The following is a 20676-nucleotide window of genomic DNA, read 5'->3' on the forward strand; positions in this document are numbered from 1 at the left end:
CAATCACATCCACCCTAGAGAACGCTTTCCTTGTTAAAAAGGAGCCATCATCCTACCATTCGACAACCATGGTTTCCTGCTATGAGGAAAGGCCATGGTGGAGGATGCTGGTTCAGATATATCTGTCCAAGGTCAAAGTACGGAAAAGCATCCTGAACATAGCTGTCAACTTACAGATTTGAAAATAAGGGACCAGCAGCCTTGAAAATAAGGGATCAGCAGCCAAAATAAGGGATTTTCAGAGCACAGGTATATTCAACTTCTGAGCCCCTCCGAGCCAAAGGCAGAAAGCCCAGCCAGCAGCCAAACGAAGCCTCAAGCGGTGGTTCCCACAGCGCAGCAACCCGGCAAAGGGGATGCAGCAAAGAAAACCACCATCACCTCTCCGCTGGGAAGCGCTGAGCAAAGGCGAGTCCCCAGGCAACGCGGCCGATTTGAGCGGCACAAGGCATGCAAGCTCCACCCCCCAGTCGTCCTTAGACTCCGTATTGGGTGAGCAACACAGCCAAGCAACGCAGGGAGGAGCCTCCCTCCTCCCTGGCTGGCAGGAAGGGAGGGAGAGGAGCTGCTTCCTTTGAAAGCCGGGAAATTTAAGGGACATCATCAATAAGGGACAGCAGCGGGACACGGCACTGGGATAAGGGACTTTCCTGCCAAATAAGGGACGGTTGACAGCTATGATCCTGAACTGGTTCCAAGATTATGGGCATTATTAAAGCCATACCATGTCTGAATGACTCAAAGCAAACAGCATTTCCAAAATATATAGTCCTTACTCACTCTCTCCCATGTGAGCTCTTCTGCTGCTCGATCCCATTCCAAAGCATTCCAGTTCATATCATCTAAATAGATAATTAAATTTTAAAATAGCTAAAAGTAAAGCTCAACCAGGATAGTAACACTGAATAACTGGACAGGCCTCTTACGGCCAATTTAAGGTACACAAGTGTTCTAACAATAAAATAAAATATGTTCTGCATGTTCAGATAAAATGGTTGCCAAGTTTGTTACTTGTAGTAGATCAAGTGTAACCAACCGCCCTGAAAACCTGATGCATTGTTACCACAATTCACCAAATTACAATGGATTGGTTTTTTAAGGTTCACATAAAAAAACTTAAGGCCAAGTTTGTGTTTTACTGATGTGTGGCAGGTTTTACAAATTATTATGAAAATTTCCAGGAAGCAAGTCATGAAAGCAAATAGCCAAAGCACAACCCTATCATCCTGGAACAGGGTACAAATATGGTCATTAAAAAGTAAATAATATACCTTGCCCTCCGTTGTTGGCATCTGCTGCATCTTCTACTACAACATCTTCTTCATCTTCATTGTCTTCCTCTTCTTCATCTGGTTGTTCTTCCTGGATTTCTGGATTTTCACCTACAACTGCATTCTCAGCTGGCTGGTCTGCAGGCTGGTCAAGTGCAGCATTTTCTGCACCTCCATTTCCTACACCCTGAACCTGGCACAGAAGGGAAAAAACCACACAATTTAAAGAGTTCTGCTATACTATGGTGAGTTCCTGCATCATTAGAAATGTCAGGCAACACAGTTGAGTGTTAAGAAAATTCATTTGAATTGTTTTTATCATAGATTTGCAAAATAGTAATAATAATAATAATAGAAGGCCAGAATGATACAACTCTTTAGAATTTAAAGAAATATTTTAATAAAGCATGTAGGCATCAGCTTCATGTGCATGAAAATTGTTAGATAAAACCAAGATGGTTGAGTGTGTGGCAGGTCTCTACTGCCATGGAGTGAAAACTAATGTCCATTAAAAATTATGATTTCCTTCTTGTCCAACTTTATCCTATCTAGAAAGATGGTTACTGTACAAGGAATCTAATAAAGACTGTAAAGATGCCTTGCCCCAGGGCAAGATGCTTATTAAAATATCAACACATTGTGGTATCTTCTGCTTGTCAGAAACATCTGCAGCTTGGTCGCCCTGATATACACAAATCCATACCAGTATGAGACATTAGCTACAGCAAATAAAGTCCATTTCTCAAGCTGTACCTGAGTGACTTCCCTGGGGAACAGTATCTTAAACTGAGAGGTGAAGAGGAGCAATTGGAATAAATCTATTCTCAAAAATTCTGAGGAAGCCAGTTTCTTCAATCTGATCAAGACTGGGCAGGTACAGTCTCAAATAGGAAAATTATTCTGGATGTTTAAAGAAAGATGATGCAGGCTGAAGGGGGAGGGACCCCATTTCACTGTGATAATTGAGAAGAACCATGTTTTAGATTAGCTTCCAGATGCTACTTTAGATGTTGATCTCAGATTTTGAGGCTATAACAAGGAGTTTAACATGTTCCCTCTTTGCTCTCATATCCTTACTGTGAAAACAGGACAGGGAACAGAACTTGTAACATATGCACATTTAGAAGTAAAACAATGGACACTACACTACACAACTTTCTACAGACACCTCTGTAATATCAGCTTCCTAAGCTAGGATCTTTATTGTAGAAATAAGGCACATTATCTCCTGTTGCAAGTATCCCACTAAATATTTCTGGTATTACAGCTGCTATGTCAGTTTCACAGTGTTGCACAGCTTAATGATCTATCTGAATGAAGTCATTCAAAGACTCTTAAGATATTTGATAAAAGTACAGAACAAAACACTATACAGTGGTACCTCGGGTTACAAACGCTTCGGGTTACAAACTCCGCTAACCCGGAAGTAGTTGCCTCGGGTGGCGAACTTTGCCCCAGGATGAGAACGGAAATCATGCGGCGGTGGCACAGCGGGAGGCCCCATTAGCGAAAGCACACCTCAGGTTAAGAACGGTTTTGGGTTAAGAATGGACCTCTGGAACAAATTAAGTTCGTAACCCGAGGTACCGCTGCAGTAGGAAAGTTGCTGGTACTAAGTGCAATCCACAAGTCAATGAAGCTTCTGCCAGGATTGTGCAACAGGATATGTGTATTTGTGCAACAGAATATGTGTATTTATCTACCTAGTGTTAGACAATTCTATATTGGGGGGGCAGAGTAGAGAACAAGCTAATGTGCAATAAGAGAGGAATTCAAGCTGAAAGTTACAACCGAAAAACTGAAGGACATATTACCTCATTCTGTTGCCCAACACCATTGATGGCTTGCTGCTGATTTTGTTCCAGCCACTGTGGTGCTCCTCCGTGGACAATTTGTTCACGTAACCATACAAGGCTGATAAATGCACAGAGTGTGCACGTCACCACAAAACAACCTTGCAAACAGTCTGCCAGTAAATTCTCTCTATTGAAGAGACAACCAACACATTCTTTACACCCATTATCACAACTGTTACGTTCCAAATGCAAAATCATTGTCAACTCACTCTGCAATCAGTCACCCACGCTTAAGTAAGACCTCCTTAATGGTACCAAATTTACCTGATTTTGAACAAAAGAACAAGTCAAGGTCTCCAGTAGAAGATCTCTTTCAATTTAAATCTATTCAATCTGTCATGTTGATCTCAAGCTGCTTGCTATCTGCACAAAATTATTACTTAGACGTTTCTCCAGCATCTTCATTTACCTGACGATACTAATCTGATCCTTTATTTTGTTGATGAATCATTTAAAATAAAGCAGTGTAAGACATTTACTTTCTTTTATTTTATTATTTATTACCTCCTAGAGGTTTTGAGCTGAACATAAAAGTGCACTGAGTAAGATATCAGAGGCTGGTGAGATGTTGTAGGAATTAACACTGGGGATCATTACCAGGCCATAGATAGCTTCCCTGTATAATTTTTGCATTAAGCTCAGTTATTTATTACAATGATAAATAAATACATCTCATTTTATTTCTACATTATAAATTTTTGCATGAATTTTCTATTCCATTCCAATATACTATTTATTTTTAATTAAAAGGTTGCCTTTCTGCTACAGGCTCTCAAACAATTAAAATAAACAATACTTCTAAAATGTACATAATAATGTAGTGTGTTTTGCAAGCATAAGCTGAATAACCGCTGTCCTGGCCAGGCAGAGAAGCAGACAGTCTCATCTTAAGACAAGTTAGGCTGGGATCCTACATGTGAATACTTACATTTTCACAAAACAAAAGTGGTATCTTTTCACACAGATAGATTAAAGCAGAGGCTATATACAAAAACATATTTTATTCATACTAAAACTGGGAAATATTTATTTTGTACAGTGATCGCTTTCTCTATTACTGAATTACCCAGAAGCGCTATTCCCAGGCTAGTTATTAAATTCTGTTCACTTACAGTATATTAAAACACACAGACCGGACCATTAAGAGGAATAAATAATAATAATGCTACATTCTTTAATTTTCTATCCTATCTCTTTCATTGTAAGAGAAAAACAGCAAGCTCTTTAGAACACAACGTGTAGAAATATCTATAGCATTAGCTGATACTTACGTTGACAGCATATCTAATGGCAGTGTCAGTAGTGAGCTCACAGAGCCAGTAAACAAGCACTTGTAGATACGGCCTAAAGGAGTAAAAATTGACAATAAATGCCATTTCCACCAATTAAACCTGGGTTCTTTGGGGGAATTAGGAGCATCCTAAAGTTCATTTTAACAGGCTAACCATGCTTCAATAACAAGCCTAGTAAGATGAGGGAATTCAAACTAGGTTTGGGGTGGAGAGGAGTGTGTTCTTGCAGACCAATCCATCATCCCTTAAGTCTGGAAAAAGTTCCATTTGCTTCAGACCTTGATTTCAAATAGCACGTTAAGATAATTTTTAGGGGAAAGGCATCAAAAGCTCCAAACTTCCTCGTATCAGGTTCTTAAGCAGTGAATATTTTAAAATCTGTGAGCATTTGCATCTATGTGTTATTTCTTTTTTTTTATTTATTTAAAAATTTGCATATGCAGAATATTTTTTTATTTTTAATAAATGAATTTTATTAGTGTGATTTCAAAGGAACAGAATCTATGTGTGATTTCAAAGGAACAGAATCATATTTGATCCAATTACCCAAACTATTCTTAACTATAACAAGTTGTTACAGATGTTTCTTGCATAACCTGGGAACATATGCAAATACCACACCTGAAGTACTGTGTCCAGTTCTGGGCAACACATTTTAAGAAGGATATTGACAAGCTGGAACGTGGCCAGATAAAGGATCTGGAAACCAAGGCTTATGAGGAACAGTTGAGGGAGTTGGGTATGTCTGAGAACGGATATGATTCCCATCTAAACATATCTAAAGGGCTGTCACATGGAAAATGGAGCAAGCTTGTTTTTCCTACTCTGGAGGGTACGACTTGAACCAATGGATTCAAGTTACAAGAAAGGCAATTCTGACTAAACATCAGGGAAAACTTTCTGAGAGTAAGAGCTGTTCAACGGTGGAATGGATTCCCTTGGGAGGTTTTTAAGCAAAGGTTGGGTGGCCATCTGTCATGTATGGCTGAGTTGAGATTCCTGCATCAAAAGGGGTTGGACTAGATGACCATTGGGGTCCCTTCCAACTCTATGATTCTAAGGGATGCAGGCAAACAGATCACAGGAGAAGAAACTGTTAAAGCTGTGAGGATTCAAAGGCACATGCAAGCCAGAGAATAACCTTCACCATCTTTTTGTCAATTAAAATCTAAGACTGCAGTCTACATGAATTTTAACACAGGCAAGAGGAAATCCAGCTCTTGCCATTCTGCCAGCATCTATAATACCAACCTGGCTAAGCTAGAAGAAAAGCAAACTTACTGTGAACTCCTACACAAAGTGCCTTAGAAGGCAGCTTAAAAGGTCCAGGTGAAGCATTGTTCTCTGTGCAAATACTAGTGATGTTTGTGTTTTCCAATCACCTTTGAAGAATTATGCACACAGCATTCATAACTGTTTTTCTGAAATTCAGTGCATAAGAACTGGATATGATGAAGGTTGGGACATGGGTGGCACTGTGGTTTAAACCACAGAGCCTAGGATTTGCCGATCAGAAGGTCGGCGGTTTGAATCCCCACGACGGGGTGAGCTCCCGTTGCTCAGTCCCAGCTTCTGCCCACCTAGCAGTTTGAAAGCACAACAAAGTGCAAGTAGATAAATAGGTACCGCTCCTGTGGGAAGGTAAACGGCGTTTCCGTGCGCTGCTCTGGTTCTCCAGTAGTGGCTTACGTCATGCTGGCCACATGACCCAGAAGCTGTATGCCAGCTCCCTCGGCCAATAAAGCGAGATGAGCGCCGCAACCCCAGAGTCAGTCACGACTGGACCAAATGGTCAGGGGTCCCTTTACTTTTACCTTTATGATGAAGGTTGGAGCTTCTAATACTTTCCCCCTTAACTAGCTTACTGTTAACCATGGTTCTGAGAGCTCCCTGACAATAAAACGTTTCCCCTCCCTCTTGTACTGCTCAGCCATATGCATATTATACGTCCACAAAATGAGATACTTACATGCTGTAAGAGGTACAACTCCTAACCATGCAAAGGCCACAAGTGTATAGTGAAACCAGTATCGTATTGCTGTGCCAATACTTGTAACCAGTCCAGCACATATGTCTTGGATTGGAAGCCGAGAAGGCATATCTGGGGAATAAACTAAGAAAAGAAAGAACAGAAAGGATTGCAATTTTACTTCTACCACTCTAAATTGTTTTTATGAGAAACATCATAGTATTCCTGCAAAATTTCCCATGACAATGAACTGAAAATACTACAGTGGTGCCTCGCAAGACGAAATTAATCCGTTCTGTGATTCTCTTCGTCTAGCGGTTTTTTCGTCTTGCGAAGCAAGCCCATTGACAGCTTAGCGGATTAGCGCTATTAGCGGTCTAGCGGCTTTTAGCGATCAGCTGAGAAGCGGCTTATCAGCGGAACAGCTGATAAGCGGCTTAGCGCTTAGGGAAAGGGCGGAAAAAAGCGGGGGGGAAACGCGGGAACTCGCAAGATTTTTTCGTCTTGCGAAGCAACCCCATAGAGAAATTCGTTTAGCGAAGCGCCTCCAAAAACGGAAAACCCTTTCGTCTAGCGGGTTTTTCGTCTTGCAAGGAGGCGTTCGTCTTGCGGGGCACCACTGTACATGGTCATCTATCATTATAGGTTTAAAGCAAAATAATGACAAAGACCAATTTAGATAAATCCAATCTGCAATGTGCCTTGCTTATGAAAGTGTTGCTGTGTCAGGTGGCACATCCATAAACTCCAAAATGCTCACTAGCAGTATGGGTGTTATTTTAAAATGAAAACAATGGGGTATCATATGGGATGCTATTTACATGAAGGATTTTCTAGTGCTGTTGTCGGATTTCAACCAAGCCAGCCAAACCATTGTTTCAGAAGGGGTTACAATGACTTGGCCATATCTCAGATACACAGCTTAGAGACAGTGCAGTGCCTACAATATTTAATTTACTGGAGACAAGCACACTGCTGGTGAACCTGCAAATTCCCATGAAGACTCTCTGTAGCCTAAAACCACCATAAAGAAAAGTCTTTGTTTAAACACATCACAAACTCTGACCATATACTTACTTGGTGTGAAAGCAAATCTATGTTTACATAATTCACAGTATTCTTTTCTGCTGTGTTTGAGCCACTGAACTAAGCTGCAATTAAAAAGAAACATGAGTACAGTGTATCTACAGTTTAAAATCTACAAGTTATTTTTTGAGTGTCAGAAATTAAGAAAGCAGCAAAATAATCAGTAAAATATACTATTAAGAAAAACATTAATAATCCAAATTCAGAGGGATAGAAAAACAGATATAATGCCTTTCTTTAAATACTCTTGTTTTGTTGATAGTGAACATGTCTTAAGAGCATAGGCATACAGTTCAAGAGCACTGCTCTCCAGAAACCGCAAATACAGCTACTCGGCTACAGTTATGAAAGGCATTCTTAAATGCCAACTAGAGCAGAAAGGTAGCATGTAAGTTTTCAAATCAAAAAAGACTAATGCAAAGGGCAAAGGACCATGTGCTACCCGTGCAAGGCTTTCTTCAGCAACCCCTTTCTAGAAGCAGGCTTCTGTTCCACATTTCTCTGTTCTCAAATGTGAAGGGACCCTCTGTAGAGACTTTCTATATTATTTAAGGGGCTATGCCATCAAGGGAGAAACTGACATATCTCCTTGGATTGAATACAAAGTAAATTTACAGGGCAGAAGCTAACACCGCATTCCATGTCTTCTACTATTGCAGTTGGCCCTTCACCTTCCTCTTCTCATCCCTGTAGCACCTTGAAAGCCCCCCTAAATCTGCACCAGAGGGTCCCCCAACACTTCAGAACACATTTTAAGGGCACATGGGAAGCAATGAGGAAAGTTAAAGTCTCACACAAACAGCTATGGATACAACCACAGAAATGACAAAAAGGAGCAAGCATTTAAAACACTAAACACTATTAATACATAGATCTAACCCTTCTAATAATAAACAATACATAATATCTTGCAATTCTATAAAGGGGTTTCAGATACTTCTTGTGTAATCCCATTAATTACACAGGGATTAAAAATAATATATGCAGTTTTTCTTCTCCACACCTCAATACTTCCTTAACATGTAAACCTATGCTTATGGGTTCGTGGTCCACCAATTGGGAACCACAGAGCATTATTTATCTGCCAGATTCCCAAAATGTTCATAGCGATTTCATGCCGTAAGCATATATGAATAGGCATTGACATATTTTGGAGGAAAAAACTTACCATTCTTGATGAATGAATTTAATACTGCCAGTGCATACACACGGATGATAGAGAGGTTTCTCAGGAGTTCCTTCAGATCGACATACCCTGCATATGTCTGTTAAACACAAATAAAATACAGAATAAAACTAACAGAAATGCTTTCCATTATAATACGATACTTCTTTAAGTTTCCTGGTGTATCAACTTTTCCTAAATCGTAAAAAAAAAGGAAGATCAATAAGTGTCAGCTTTTATCCCCTGAATCTGTCATTGGTGCATTGTTATTATTTTAAGATAACAAAAATAGGTGAAATACTATATTTAAAACAAGAGCATTAAAAATACTTTTTGGCAGATGTTCTTAAACAAGCAATTTTGCAAGTGTACTCTTCAAATGCAGGATGTTCTAACAAGCCACAAAGGAAGTAACAATAGCAAGTTCTACTCCTGGCTCTTATATTGACCAGTCCAATGTTGAAGCCTAGAAGCTTCATTGGGCATTCTCCTATAATCTGAAAAACACTGCAGCAATTCACATTGCATGGGGCTTCAGTCAAGAACATAGGAAGCTGCCTTCTACTGAGTCAGACCACTGGTCCACTTTGTTTAGCATTCTATGCTGACTAGCAGCTGCTCACTAGCATTTCCAGCAGGGCTCATTCCCAGCCCTACCTGAAAATGCCAGGGACTGAACCTAGAATCTTTTGCATGTAAAGAAAATGTTCTACTATTCAGCCATGACCCTGATCTATCTAACAATAACACACTAAGAATATTAAAATACTCCCATATACAGCAGTCTACTCAATGTTGGCAAAAACTGGTATAGATCCAAGTTTCCCTAATAACAGGGTTTAATTTATAACAGGCATCAATGGAATACAGCCCCAATATCCATTTTCAAGGCTTCATTCATATATAATGCTAACTTAAGCCATGGTTTAGCATTAGGGTAGACAAGCCAAAGCGAGCCTTGGGCTTACATGCTCCCCACAAAATGTCAAAATGTCAAAGGTCGTAAACTTCAGTTTCACAATAACTGCGGTTTAGCATTATATTCAAACCTTAAATGCAATCTTAGCTACCATTTGTTGAAACAAGCCAGCTTCACAAACAATGCTTTGAAGTTGGCTTGTTTCAGAAAACCATAATTAAGATTAACCAAACTTTGTCCAGGTTCAGGTGTCACAATTTGTAGCTAACCTAAAACAGAAATGAAATCTCCTTAGCGCATCCTCATATGTGACAAGAAAACCTATAACTATTTAAGTGTTTTCAATTCTTGACAATGCATTGGTTTGTATAATACAGCAGAACCGTAGGAAAACGTGTCCTTTATATGACAGCTCTATGATAGCCTAACAAAAAAATGAAATAATGTGCATGGAAAAGATCTACATGAAAGTGGCAGGGGGTAGACATCACTATCACTGCCTTACCTGGCAAGAAATTGAAAAAACTAGAAGCAACAGTTCAGAACTTGATAATGTTGTGAACTACCAAATGCATGCACTAACAGAAAGGTTGACCTATTTGCTGGCATCACACCATGTGGCAGCTCTCCAGAAAAGCCAGTGCACTCTCAGTTCCACACAACACTCTCATACATACAGTGGTACCTCGCAAGACGAAATTAATTCGTTCTGCGAGTTTTTTCATCTTGCAAATTTTTCGTCTTGCAAAGTTTAACTTACCAAAAGTTTAAACTTATCAAATGGCTGCAAAAGAAGTTATGAGTTGCTATGAGTTGCTCCTCGAAGTCAAGTCGCAACTGCACCTCTTCAAGCAATGCACCCTGGGTATTAACGGTTTTAAGAAAAAGGAAACAAACTTGCAAGACGTTTTCGTCTTGCGAAGCAAGCCCATAGGGAAATTCGTCTTGCGAAGCAACTCAAAAAACGAAAAACTCTTTCGACTTGCGAGTTTTTCATCTTACGAGGCATTCGTCTTGCGAGGTACCACTGTACTATACCTCTAAAAGGGCACTTTCCCCATGTATCTTTCCTATTCACATTCTGAACATATATGTGGGGGGAAAGCCAAAGGGTCTATAATCCACCCTGGAAAAGCTATGTAATGTAAACCAAGGCAATTTACATTACCAAGAAAAGAAAAAGGGAAAGACAGAAAGGCTGGATTAAATCTAGTTGCCTGTAGGCATTTCATGTATTTTCCTAAACAATGACACAAGTGAAAAGGTTAGTCTAACCAGTTTAACTTGTTAATTAACTCAGAATTTAATAGAGCGTTTACACAATCCAGGCCAGTACGCACTGTATAAGACTCATACTTTTAAAAAAAAGAAAAAGGCAGCTACTCATTTGCAGCAGCCATGTCTGCTTTGTTGTATGGCAAAGCATGAAAACAGTTGCATTCTTTTCTTTCCAGTGTTATTGTTTCTGGTTTCACTTCTGCTTCTTCTTGTTTACTGCATGACTCCCTGGCCTTGCCTCAATCCCATTACAGAAATGCAAAGTGGGCCTGACCTTACTCAGCTGTGACCACTTGGATTTTCAGTACTGTACCAGACTAGACTAGGGTTGGAGTGTTGCTATTGTCTATAAGAATACCATATCCTTGATCAGGAAGTCTCTTGACATCATCATCATCATTTATTATTATATTTATACCCCGCCCATCTAGGGTCTGCACTTGGTATTGGGCCAGAGAGACAGATCAGGGGTGCTGCTGGGCTACTAATCACCCTGTTGCCCAATGGTATCCTTGATCCAGCTTGCCAAGGTAGTCTCTGGGGTATTGTTGGAGGACCCTAAAACAATAATCCTGGGTGACTCTGGGTGACGCAGAGGCTGTTGTCGGGCCAACTTGAGACAACATGGCCTCCATGACAACTATGGGTCTCTCTCAGATGGCCATTGGTCCAACACAACCCTCTGGAGCACTCAAAGACCCGCTGTGACCAACTGACAACACACTTTGAGGATAAAGTCTCTTGTCTTTGGAGTGATCTTCACTCTGCACCTGTTGCAGCTCCAGATGAAGTACCCAGTGTCAGTATTAAGAATGTTTTGTGGGATCAGTTTCACCTTAGGCAATCAGCTGATGTGGACATGGTGGCGGCATGTGCCCCATCAAATCCGAACCACGTGCCCCATCAAATCCTGTTCCTCCTAGCTTATTAAGAAGACAGGGGATGAGGGAGTGGTTCCTGATGCAACCACTCCTAAAGAAACCGCCTCTGGACCTTCGGATTGGAACAACTATCAACCAGTTGCTAATGTCCCCTTTTAGGGGAATATGGTGGAGAGGGATGTGGTGGAAGCATTCTTGGAGGACCCAGATTACTTAGATCCATTTCAATCTGGGTACAGGTCTGGCCATGGAATTGAGTCAGCCTTGGTCACTCTGATGGATGACCTTTGCAGAGGGCAGGACTAGGGAGTGCAACTTTACTCCTGTTTCTTGATCTCTCATTGGCTTTTGATACCACTGACCATGGTATCCTCCTGGAACAGCTCCAGGGATTGGGAATTGGGGGCAACGTATTGCAGTGGATCCATTCCTATCTTCAAGGGAGTCCAGAGAGTAGCCTGGGGCAAGTGCCTTTCAGCCTCCTGGAAGCTACTATCTCCAGTGATAATATCTACATGAAGCTGCAGGGAGCGGATGTTAGAAGTTTCACCGTGAGGTGCCATCAGTATGCTAATGACACTCGGCTCTGTTTCTCCATAAAATCTTACTCAGGAGAGGCCATTGCCTGGATGCAGTGGTGAAATGGATGAGAGAAAATAAGCTGAGCTTGAATCCTGGCAAGACAGAAGCACTGTGAGTAGCTCCTACAACTGAGAAACTGATCAATTGCCTACTCTGGATGCAGTATGATTTCCGACAGAAGTTAGAAACGTTAACACCTATGCACTGGCTGTTGATATGCTACCGGGACAAGTTCAAGGTGTATGAGGTATACAAAGCCCTTAATAACTTGGGACCAGATTACCTACAAGGTTTCCTTACCCCACACATGCCAACTTTTTGTCCCCTTACAAGGAAAAATGGATTTAGGAGTATTGATAAGAGTGGGATGCATGGAGTGCAGGGGAGGGGTTGTACTTCGGGGGGGGGGGGACACTTCATTCTCCTTCTGAGGTAGTTTGCCCATCTTGTACTCAGCTCTCACCTGTGGCTCCTAGAGACTGTCAGCATGAGACAGCAGCTACACCCCCAGGATATGGCTTTGACTGTCTCAAACCCTCAGTGAGTTAGGGACTTCCCCTGCATGTGAAGACAGGCTACAGCAGATTGAGTACATGAGACCAATAACAGGTCCAACAGTCAAGAAGGCAGTTACAGCACACGCTGTAGAGGGAAACGAGGGGCATATGGGGCTCATCAACCAGGGAAAATAGCTCATTTAGGAGAAGGAAAACTGGTCCTACACCTCTGCTGTCTTACAGCTATACTCATTTGTGAGAAAGGCATAGATGGTTGGACCTCCTTCCTTCCATGAAACTACTGTGTAAGGTCATAGGGAGATTTGGAGCGCAGTGTTAACAGTATGCTGATGACACCCAACTTTGTTTCTCCTCTCTATCTGTTGCTAATGAGAACTAATAAAATGAAAATGAATCTAGATAAGATATTCTTGTAGTGTTTGATTCGCCTCCCAAGTAGGTGATGGCCAGTCTGAGGGAAGCTGTTCCCCAGATCAGTCTCCCTGTAATCTGAAATCTAATGGGCAAGCCTTGCTGGTAGCTCCAACTTCAAAGGAAGTTTGGTGCTCCATGACCTGCTGAAGGACCATCTCAGTAATAGCACCCTGGTTCTTGGGTACACTCCTCCTGGAGGTTCTGCTGGCACCAGTTTATTATTTATTTATGTCATTAAATGCATACACTGCTTGAGTGTAAAAAAAACCTCAAAGCATTTTACAAAAAAAAAATAAAACAGTAACAATAAAGCAGTGTTGTTTATCTTCAGGCAACTGTAGAAAACCTGTCTCTTCCACCATGCTTTTTAATGTAGAGAGATTCCAAAATCACAGAAAATTCCCAAAATGAAACGGATCTCGATAATTAGTATTGTACAAAAATGCCTGGTACAGTCACCAACCACTTAAGCATCTTGCCAAAAAAGGTAAGATTTGCAACTGGTCAAATTTGGCACTACCTTCAGGTTATTGGAGTGTTTCTTTAGGTTTGATCTTGCAAATACCTCCTTCAAGGCAGCTTAGACAATTCCCTTGTGAAACAAGGCCTTAATCATCTCCCAAATCCAAGAGGCCATTCCTCCCTTAGCTGCTGTGTTGTAAGCCAGAAAGAGCAAGGGTTGCATAAACAGGTAGTCGGCCACACTCCAAGCACCTTGCCTACATCCCCCAGCTGCAATTCAGCCAAAGAAACAAAATTACATAGTACCCCAGATACATTCTGAGACTGATTTGCAAGCCAGATGCTGGTACACAATCCTGCTTTGTAGGAGGCATTCAAACCACAGTAACCAGGTTTGGACATCAAAGCAACAGCAGTTTAATTAAGCTTGGCATGTGAGGGAGCACATGAACACACAACATGTTCCCTCTCTAAGACCTACCTTCTGAATTATCTAAAACTATATTGAAATATTGTCTAAGAATTAAAATACATTCCCCTAAAGGCTTCCAATGTTTGGGAGAGGGGAGAGAATATGTCCATTTGGTAGTGAAAACATCAACAGCAGCTATAAAACATTTACAAATGTCCTACATGGAATCCAAAACAAGAGAAATCAGTCTCTGTCATCTGTTTGAATATACTGGACTGTGAATCTAAGAGAAGCAGCGAGTATAACAGTCACCACTCTCTTTCCCAGAAGTAACAAATTGTTCTTTGAAACAAGGTTTGTGTTTGCGGTATCTTACAGGTTTCTTGGAGCATTAAAATCTCACAATGCTCTCTGATAAAGGTCCATGTTACTCCTCAGTACAGGAGTGGGAAACCAGAAGACCTAATACAATTCCCCAGGCATTTTTTTCTGAACCCTAAGACCTCACCAATTTTGGCAGCAGTAGGGAACATGAAAAAAATGAAGTAGGCAGAAAGGTTTAAACACAGCACCCTAATGAGGATGAGAATCTCAACCTCACGGTCACCAGACATGGGATGATAAGCCACTTTTTGGCTGATCTGTACTGAAGAGAGTTGTGTGTCCCAAGTATGTGAATGTATGAGACAGGATTTGTGAAAATGTGGGTGGCATATAACCCCTCCAGGCAGATAAACAAATGTGAAGGTGGGCAAAAACAATTAACTACCCCAGCTCTAATACATCCTTTAACACTGTGGTGGGAGTGGTTAATTGAATGTTTTTAAAATTAAAATTTAATACAGTTTAAATGAGGAAATCATTAAATGGGCGAAATGTTAATTTTATGGCTCTGGGTTAACGTACAGGTTAAAATAGTTATTTAACTATTATTGCTCAAATACACAAGAACTATTCTAACCTAGTAATCCTAGTCAGAAAATACAACTGAATATACATTAAAAAAATTATGAAAGGGGCCTGAAGTGAAGCAATTGTAGCTGACATATGCTAAGAATGGACTATCATGCCTGAGTTTACTAAGCAAAGATATACACGGGCCTTTCCCTCACACACATAGCTGCTTTGCTTGAGTTGCAGTTAAACCAATAAATGTCTCAATTAACCATACAGTCCCATTCCATCTGAACTGAGGAAGTATGGTAACCAGCTCTGAAACAAGCCAGGATGTAAAAACAAAAAATGGTTTAATATCCTGGCTTATTCCAAACCTGGTAACAGCTGGTTGAAATGTGTCCAAAATAACTGCTAGCCTATACAGCAACTCTGAAACTGAAAAATCATTATAGGCCACAATGTTCCTGTAGAGCTAAGATCTAAGATTTAAGATGGAAAATTATTAAGATTTGAAGTCTTACAAGCACAAGGACGCACAATAATTACAGGGACTATTCCACTGCACATGGAGCAAATCAGGATTCATTTTATCTCCTTCATTCTCCAAGGCCAGTGACAAGCTCTCTAGGTCCAGTCTATCAGTAAAGTGTACACTGAGTTCTTTTAACAGCTGAACCCGTTTCAAGGTGGTGATTTGCCAGACCAAGTTGCAGAGACCCAAAATCTACATATTTGGTTTTTATATAAGAGTCAGCTTATTAGGCCTCTGTTTTTAATATTATAGTAGAGTAATATTAGAGTCTCATCCTGTGGGCCCCCATTCAGTTAGTGAGACAGCAAGGAAAACAATCTGGCCAAACCTTGTTGAAGAAAGTGTTCGGCATACATGACTTTCTACTTGTCCAGGGACACTGTGAAAATGCAGATTAGGCCTTCAGCTAAGTTTTCAAGTCACCACACTCCTTTTTGTCCATTCTTGTCTTCACTATGCTGCAATGTTAAACACTAACTGCAGTTTCTTCTACCCTCCTCAGCACCTCAGCAATTAAATGAAGTTAGGTCATATTGACCAATAAATGGGACAAAATCTCTCAGATTCATTTGGGTTACAATCTTTACAATGTTAGGATGAACTCCTGGCACAGACTTGCAGAATCATCAGAAGACTGCAGTGTTCAAGCTTTTAAAGAAGACTTTATGCTGTGTTTTTTTATTGTTGTTGTTACATAAATTTAAAAACAATAAAATATTTTTAAACAGACAACAACTTTAAGGAAAGCAGACCTATCTATCAAGATTTTTGGGTGTCCAATTTTAGCACTGCGGCTCCTGGAGGGCTGTTGTAGCAGCTTACATTTTCAAATGGGGTTAGGAACCTAAACATCACAGGTGCCAACACTATCAGTTCATTTACGCTTCATTCCGGTCTCTTCTTAACATCAACCTCCTAAGCCGAAAAATAAATCAGACATCAAGAATAAATTATCAAAGCAATGATACAGCAAGTTAAGAAGTTCTGGGGATACATGTCCCCAAAAAGCTCACTTGCCAGCAATCCAATTTAATATCTTCTAAATCAGGAACTACTCAACTGGCTTATGAGCAAATGTTGATGTATTTTACACAGAATGAATTGTATTTAAAAACATATACAACTTCAGTACTCTTTTTTTTCAATTAAAGGAAATCTCATCTGAGCAAAACATGTTTCTGTGACACCATAAAATGTTCTTAATTTCTTGATCACTTTTGGGTGGTGACATGGATATGGATTAGAAAGTTGTTTTTTAGAGGGCGTGTGCAGCTTGTCTAACTTTTACCTAAATAAGCATTTCTCTTCCAATTACCCTTGTGACTGTTAAGCTTTTTACATAAGCAGGTATAGCATATGACATTTTTAATTCAGAACTAGTTTAGCAGGAGGAAAGGGAGAAGAGAAATCAATAGGAAAAAAGAAAAGTTTTATGGTGAGACTATCATTTTTCTATCACGACAAGCTGAACAATGCAAAGATGCACAATTTACCCAGGAGTGCAAACATTATTAAAAGTAAGCAACAAACATCTCACCAGGTGAATCCACTACATTTTCTGAATCATATTTTGAAACAGAAGATGGGAAATAACGCCATGCTTTCAACACAGAGTTATGCCTCTTATTTCCCATTACGAAGTGAAAGAAGACAAGTTTACGAAAAGCCTATAGCTGTAGCAGCAAAGGAATTACTGTGGCACAAACTTTCTGATGCAATAGGCTCCTACTTACAAAACCTAATGCCATTTAGTCTTCTAAGGGACCACAGGACCCTGTTACCATTTCGACAAGAAAATGCTTAGCACACCTACTCATAGCTGTCAACTTCTCCCTTTTTTTTAAGGGAAATTCCCTTATTCCGAATAGGATTCCTCGCAAGAAAAGGGAAAAGTTGACAGCTATGCACCTACTATTTTGGAACATGTCCCACCCAGCAGCTTTTGGAGGGTGAGCTGTAAAAAAAACATGCCCTACTTTGCAGCGGAAAAAGAAAACAAAAACCAAGCAGCTGTCAAAGCTCACTGCAGCTGCCTACAACTGTAGCCTCACCTCTCTGAAAGGTTACCTAAGATCCACACTACCATGGGGGAAGGGGAGGGGAGTGTAGCCAGCTCACACACATCACCCCAATCATAGAATCAGGGAACTGTAGAGTCGGAAGGGACCATGAGGGTCATCTAGTCCAACCCCTGCAATGCAGTGATCTACTTGCCCCTGAGATTAAGAGTCTCAAAACCTACCGACTGAGCTATCCCAGAGGACTGACACCTAGTTCAATCCAACCCTATTGGACATTGCCTCTCCCTCCCTACCAAGGAGGGGATGCAGAACAAGGAGGTATTGATTTGTTCTTGTTTTTATGTATTTTGTGGTTGGTTTCTTTTTTAAAAATTATATTTTTGCGCTGTGAAGTGACCCGAGATCTGCAGGGGGGGGGGGCATACAAATGTCAACAATCACAACCACCTTATACACACACACTTCAACACAACACACACACACACAGAGCGTTCCGTTTCTGATGGGGTGTTTATTGGGTCTTTTTTGTTCTTGTTTTTATGTATTTTGTGGTTGGTTGGTTGTTTCTAATATTATGTTTTTGCGCTGTGAAGGGACCCGAGATCTGCAGACGGGAGGTAGGCATACAAATGTCACAACCACCTTTCACACTCTCGCATACACACAGAGCGTTCCGTTTCTGATGGGGTGTGTGTTGGGTCTTTTTTGAGAACCCCGAACCAGCATCCCCCCCTCCTCCAACAACAACAACAACACATAGCTGTCAATAAGCACACACAAAACACACCCGTGCCGCATCTGCTCGCCCCTCGCGTGCTAAGTTCCCACACACACCCTAGAGCAACAACATGCCTCTCTCCCCCCCCCCAAAAAGCCCAACAACCCACAACCAGCGGCACCCCGATGTTCAGTTTTGCCAACCACGACCACACACAATTGCCATGCACACCACCGACACACACAAATCACACAGCGACCGACAACAACACACCTCCACACGCATACCAAACATATATATATACACACACAGAGCCCCCCCCCCCCGCGACGCCAACCGTCCCCGAAGCGGCACCTGAGGCGCTCCGGCGGGCCAAGGGAGGGAAGCTCAGGTGAGGCGCGCCGAACCCCCCACGGGACGCCTCCCCGGCGCAGGCCAGGCTATTTCCCACCCCCACCCGCGACCCTCAGGCCGACGGCCCGGGCTCCTCCCCGCCCCTCCGCTCGCCGCCCCCCTCACACAAGCCGCCCGAGGCTCCAGGCCGTTACCTTCCTCGGCGGTCTCCATCTTGTCCGGGTGACGCAGGCGGGGCGTGACGCAAGCCAGAGAACGTGGGGGCGGAGGGAGGGAGAGAGAGAGCGATAGAGAGGAAGAGAGAAGGAACGGGCCCAGCGGGCTCCCGGTAGCCAGGGCCCGCTGCGGCTTTGCCGCGGGCTCCCCCTGGAGGTTTCTTCGCGTCACAACCCCCCCCCCCCGCCCCGCTTCAGCGGCCTCCTCGCCAGGGGAGCGTCACAAGAGAAGAGTTCTCCCCGAGCGGGGCGCGGCGCGTCACAAGCGTGGCGTAAGGCCGCGCGTGCGTCGTTGGGGAGCGCGGCGTACAATAAGCGCAGCCAAGCCTGTCTTGGCTAGGTAGTGAAGGAAGGGGTTAAGGACCACAGAGCGGTGGGTTGCTAGAGAAGGCACGGCTAGGCCACGCCCCCCTCAGTTTCCGGGGAAGGTGGGGGAATGTTTTCTGTGGTCCTCCCCCCCTTCTCCTGTTTGAACCGTGTAGGTAGCTGCATGCCCTAGCCAAGACTCTGTACCTCTAGGATCATAACATTGTAGAGTTGGAAGGGTCCCCCAACGGTCATCTAGTCCAACCCCCAGCAATGCAGGAATCTCAACTGAAGCTTGAAGATATTATTATTATTATTATTATTATTATTATTATTATCTGAAGATTTTTAGGGTAGTGTGGGCGCAGAAAGAATAAATGCCATGGCACGCCTGTGTCACCCCAGCTGTATGCATTCCTCAGCCCCAGCTGCAACAAAACATGTCTCTCCTGTATCAGTCTCTTCAACCACAGCAGAAATGGGGAAGTCCGGTGTTGGGAATTGAATTCTGCAGGCAGCAAAGAACAAAGGCAGCTAACAACTTGTTTGATGGAACTATTTTTCCAACTCCCATGTTTCATAATTGAAATAAAGCTATGGTATCAGTTGTCCATTGATTATTTTACAGCAAGCTTCACATTACCACATTTGTCACTCACAAGTGACATAGTGGCCAAGTTCACATGAGTGTGCAGGCTTTGGGAGAGGAGATTGCAGCCACTTCACACACACACACACACACACACACACACACACACACACACACACACCCAAGTTATGGCACAAACTGACTTGGCTCAGCAGAGCAGAGCTGGAACTTTCTTTTTTCTTAGGCAGCAAATGGCTAACATAAGCACCTGCTGGCAGGTGGATTAGTAACTTTTGTAGACTTTTTTGCAGGCCTGATTCTAAGCTAAATGTCACACTCACTGCAGATACTGAGGCAGACCAGCCATTAAACAGGGTGAGGCCACTGCCTCAGGCGACAGAAGTGCCCCAGGAAGAACATCCATGCTTACCCTGCCTGCCCTCCACCTCAGCAAGATCACATCCATTTTGGGCGAGATCTAGCGGAGCGCACAAGACCTGAAATTTGGGGCGAGATCTCACCCCAAATCAGTGCAGTCTTGCCTCAAATTGCCACCAGTGGCAACGCGCTACTCTGCCAGCGGTGAATGTGGCAGGGTAGGTGGAGGTGGAAGGAGACGATAGGTGGCGACGGGAGCAATGGTAGGGCAAAGCAGCATTTTCCATTTCACCTCACACGACAAAATGGGATGGACCCAAGTGCCTTGTCCGCATCTCAGGCCTCCAGATCTGAAAGTGATCCTGCAACAGTGGACTAGATAAAATGGACCCATTTCAACTATGGCGTCACATCTCCACAGAGGCAAGCAACTTTATCTTTGAAGTCCTTGGCTAATATGTAATAGCAGGCATTACATATTACTAATATGTAATAGCAGGGCAGATCAGCTGATGTCAAATGCTTCACTGCTGGAAGTATTGTGTTCACTGCAACACAATA

The 20676-nt window shown here is 42.3% G+C and overlaps 1 protein-coding gene across 1 annotated transcript in view; it reads right to left on the bottom strand.

The window, feature by feature from the left end:
- MARCHF6 (membrane associated ring-CH-type finger 6) overlaps window positions 1–19191 on the bottom strand; it is a 44277-nt gene extending 25086 nt beyond the window's left edge. Inside the window, exons 1-8 of the mRNA XM_083749683.1 lie at window positions 18822–19191; window positions 8643–8739; window positions 7466–7539; window positions 6389–6532; window positions 4399–4471; window positions 3086–3254; window positions 1272–1464; window positions 781–842 (exon numbers count right to left, since the gene is read on the bottom strand). Of these exons, the coding sequence (XP_083605809.1) occupies window positions 781–842; window positions 1272–1464; window positions 3086–3254; window positions 4399–4471; window positions 6389–6532; window positions 7466–7539; window positions 8643–8739; window positions 18822–18840 (831 nt within the window). The 5' untranslated portion in view covers window positions 18841–19191. The remainder of the gene's footprint in view (window positions 1–780; window positions 843–1271; window positions 1465–3085; window positions 3255–4398; window positions 4472–6388; window positions 6533–7465; window positions 7540–8642; window positions 8740–18821) is intronic.
- Window positions 19192–20676: the final 1485 nt, after the last annotated feature.

This window comes from Podarcis gaigeae (assembly GCF_964106915.1).
Source record: "Podarcis gaigeae genome assembly, chromosome: 7".
Lineage (NCBI taxonomy): Eukaryota > Metazoa > Chordata > Lepidosauria > Squamata > Lacertidae > Podarcis > Podarcis gaigeae.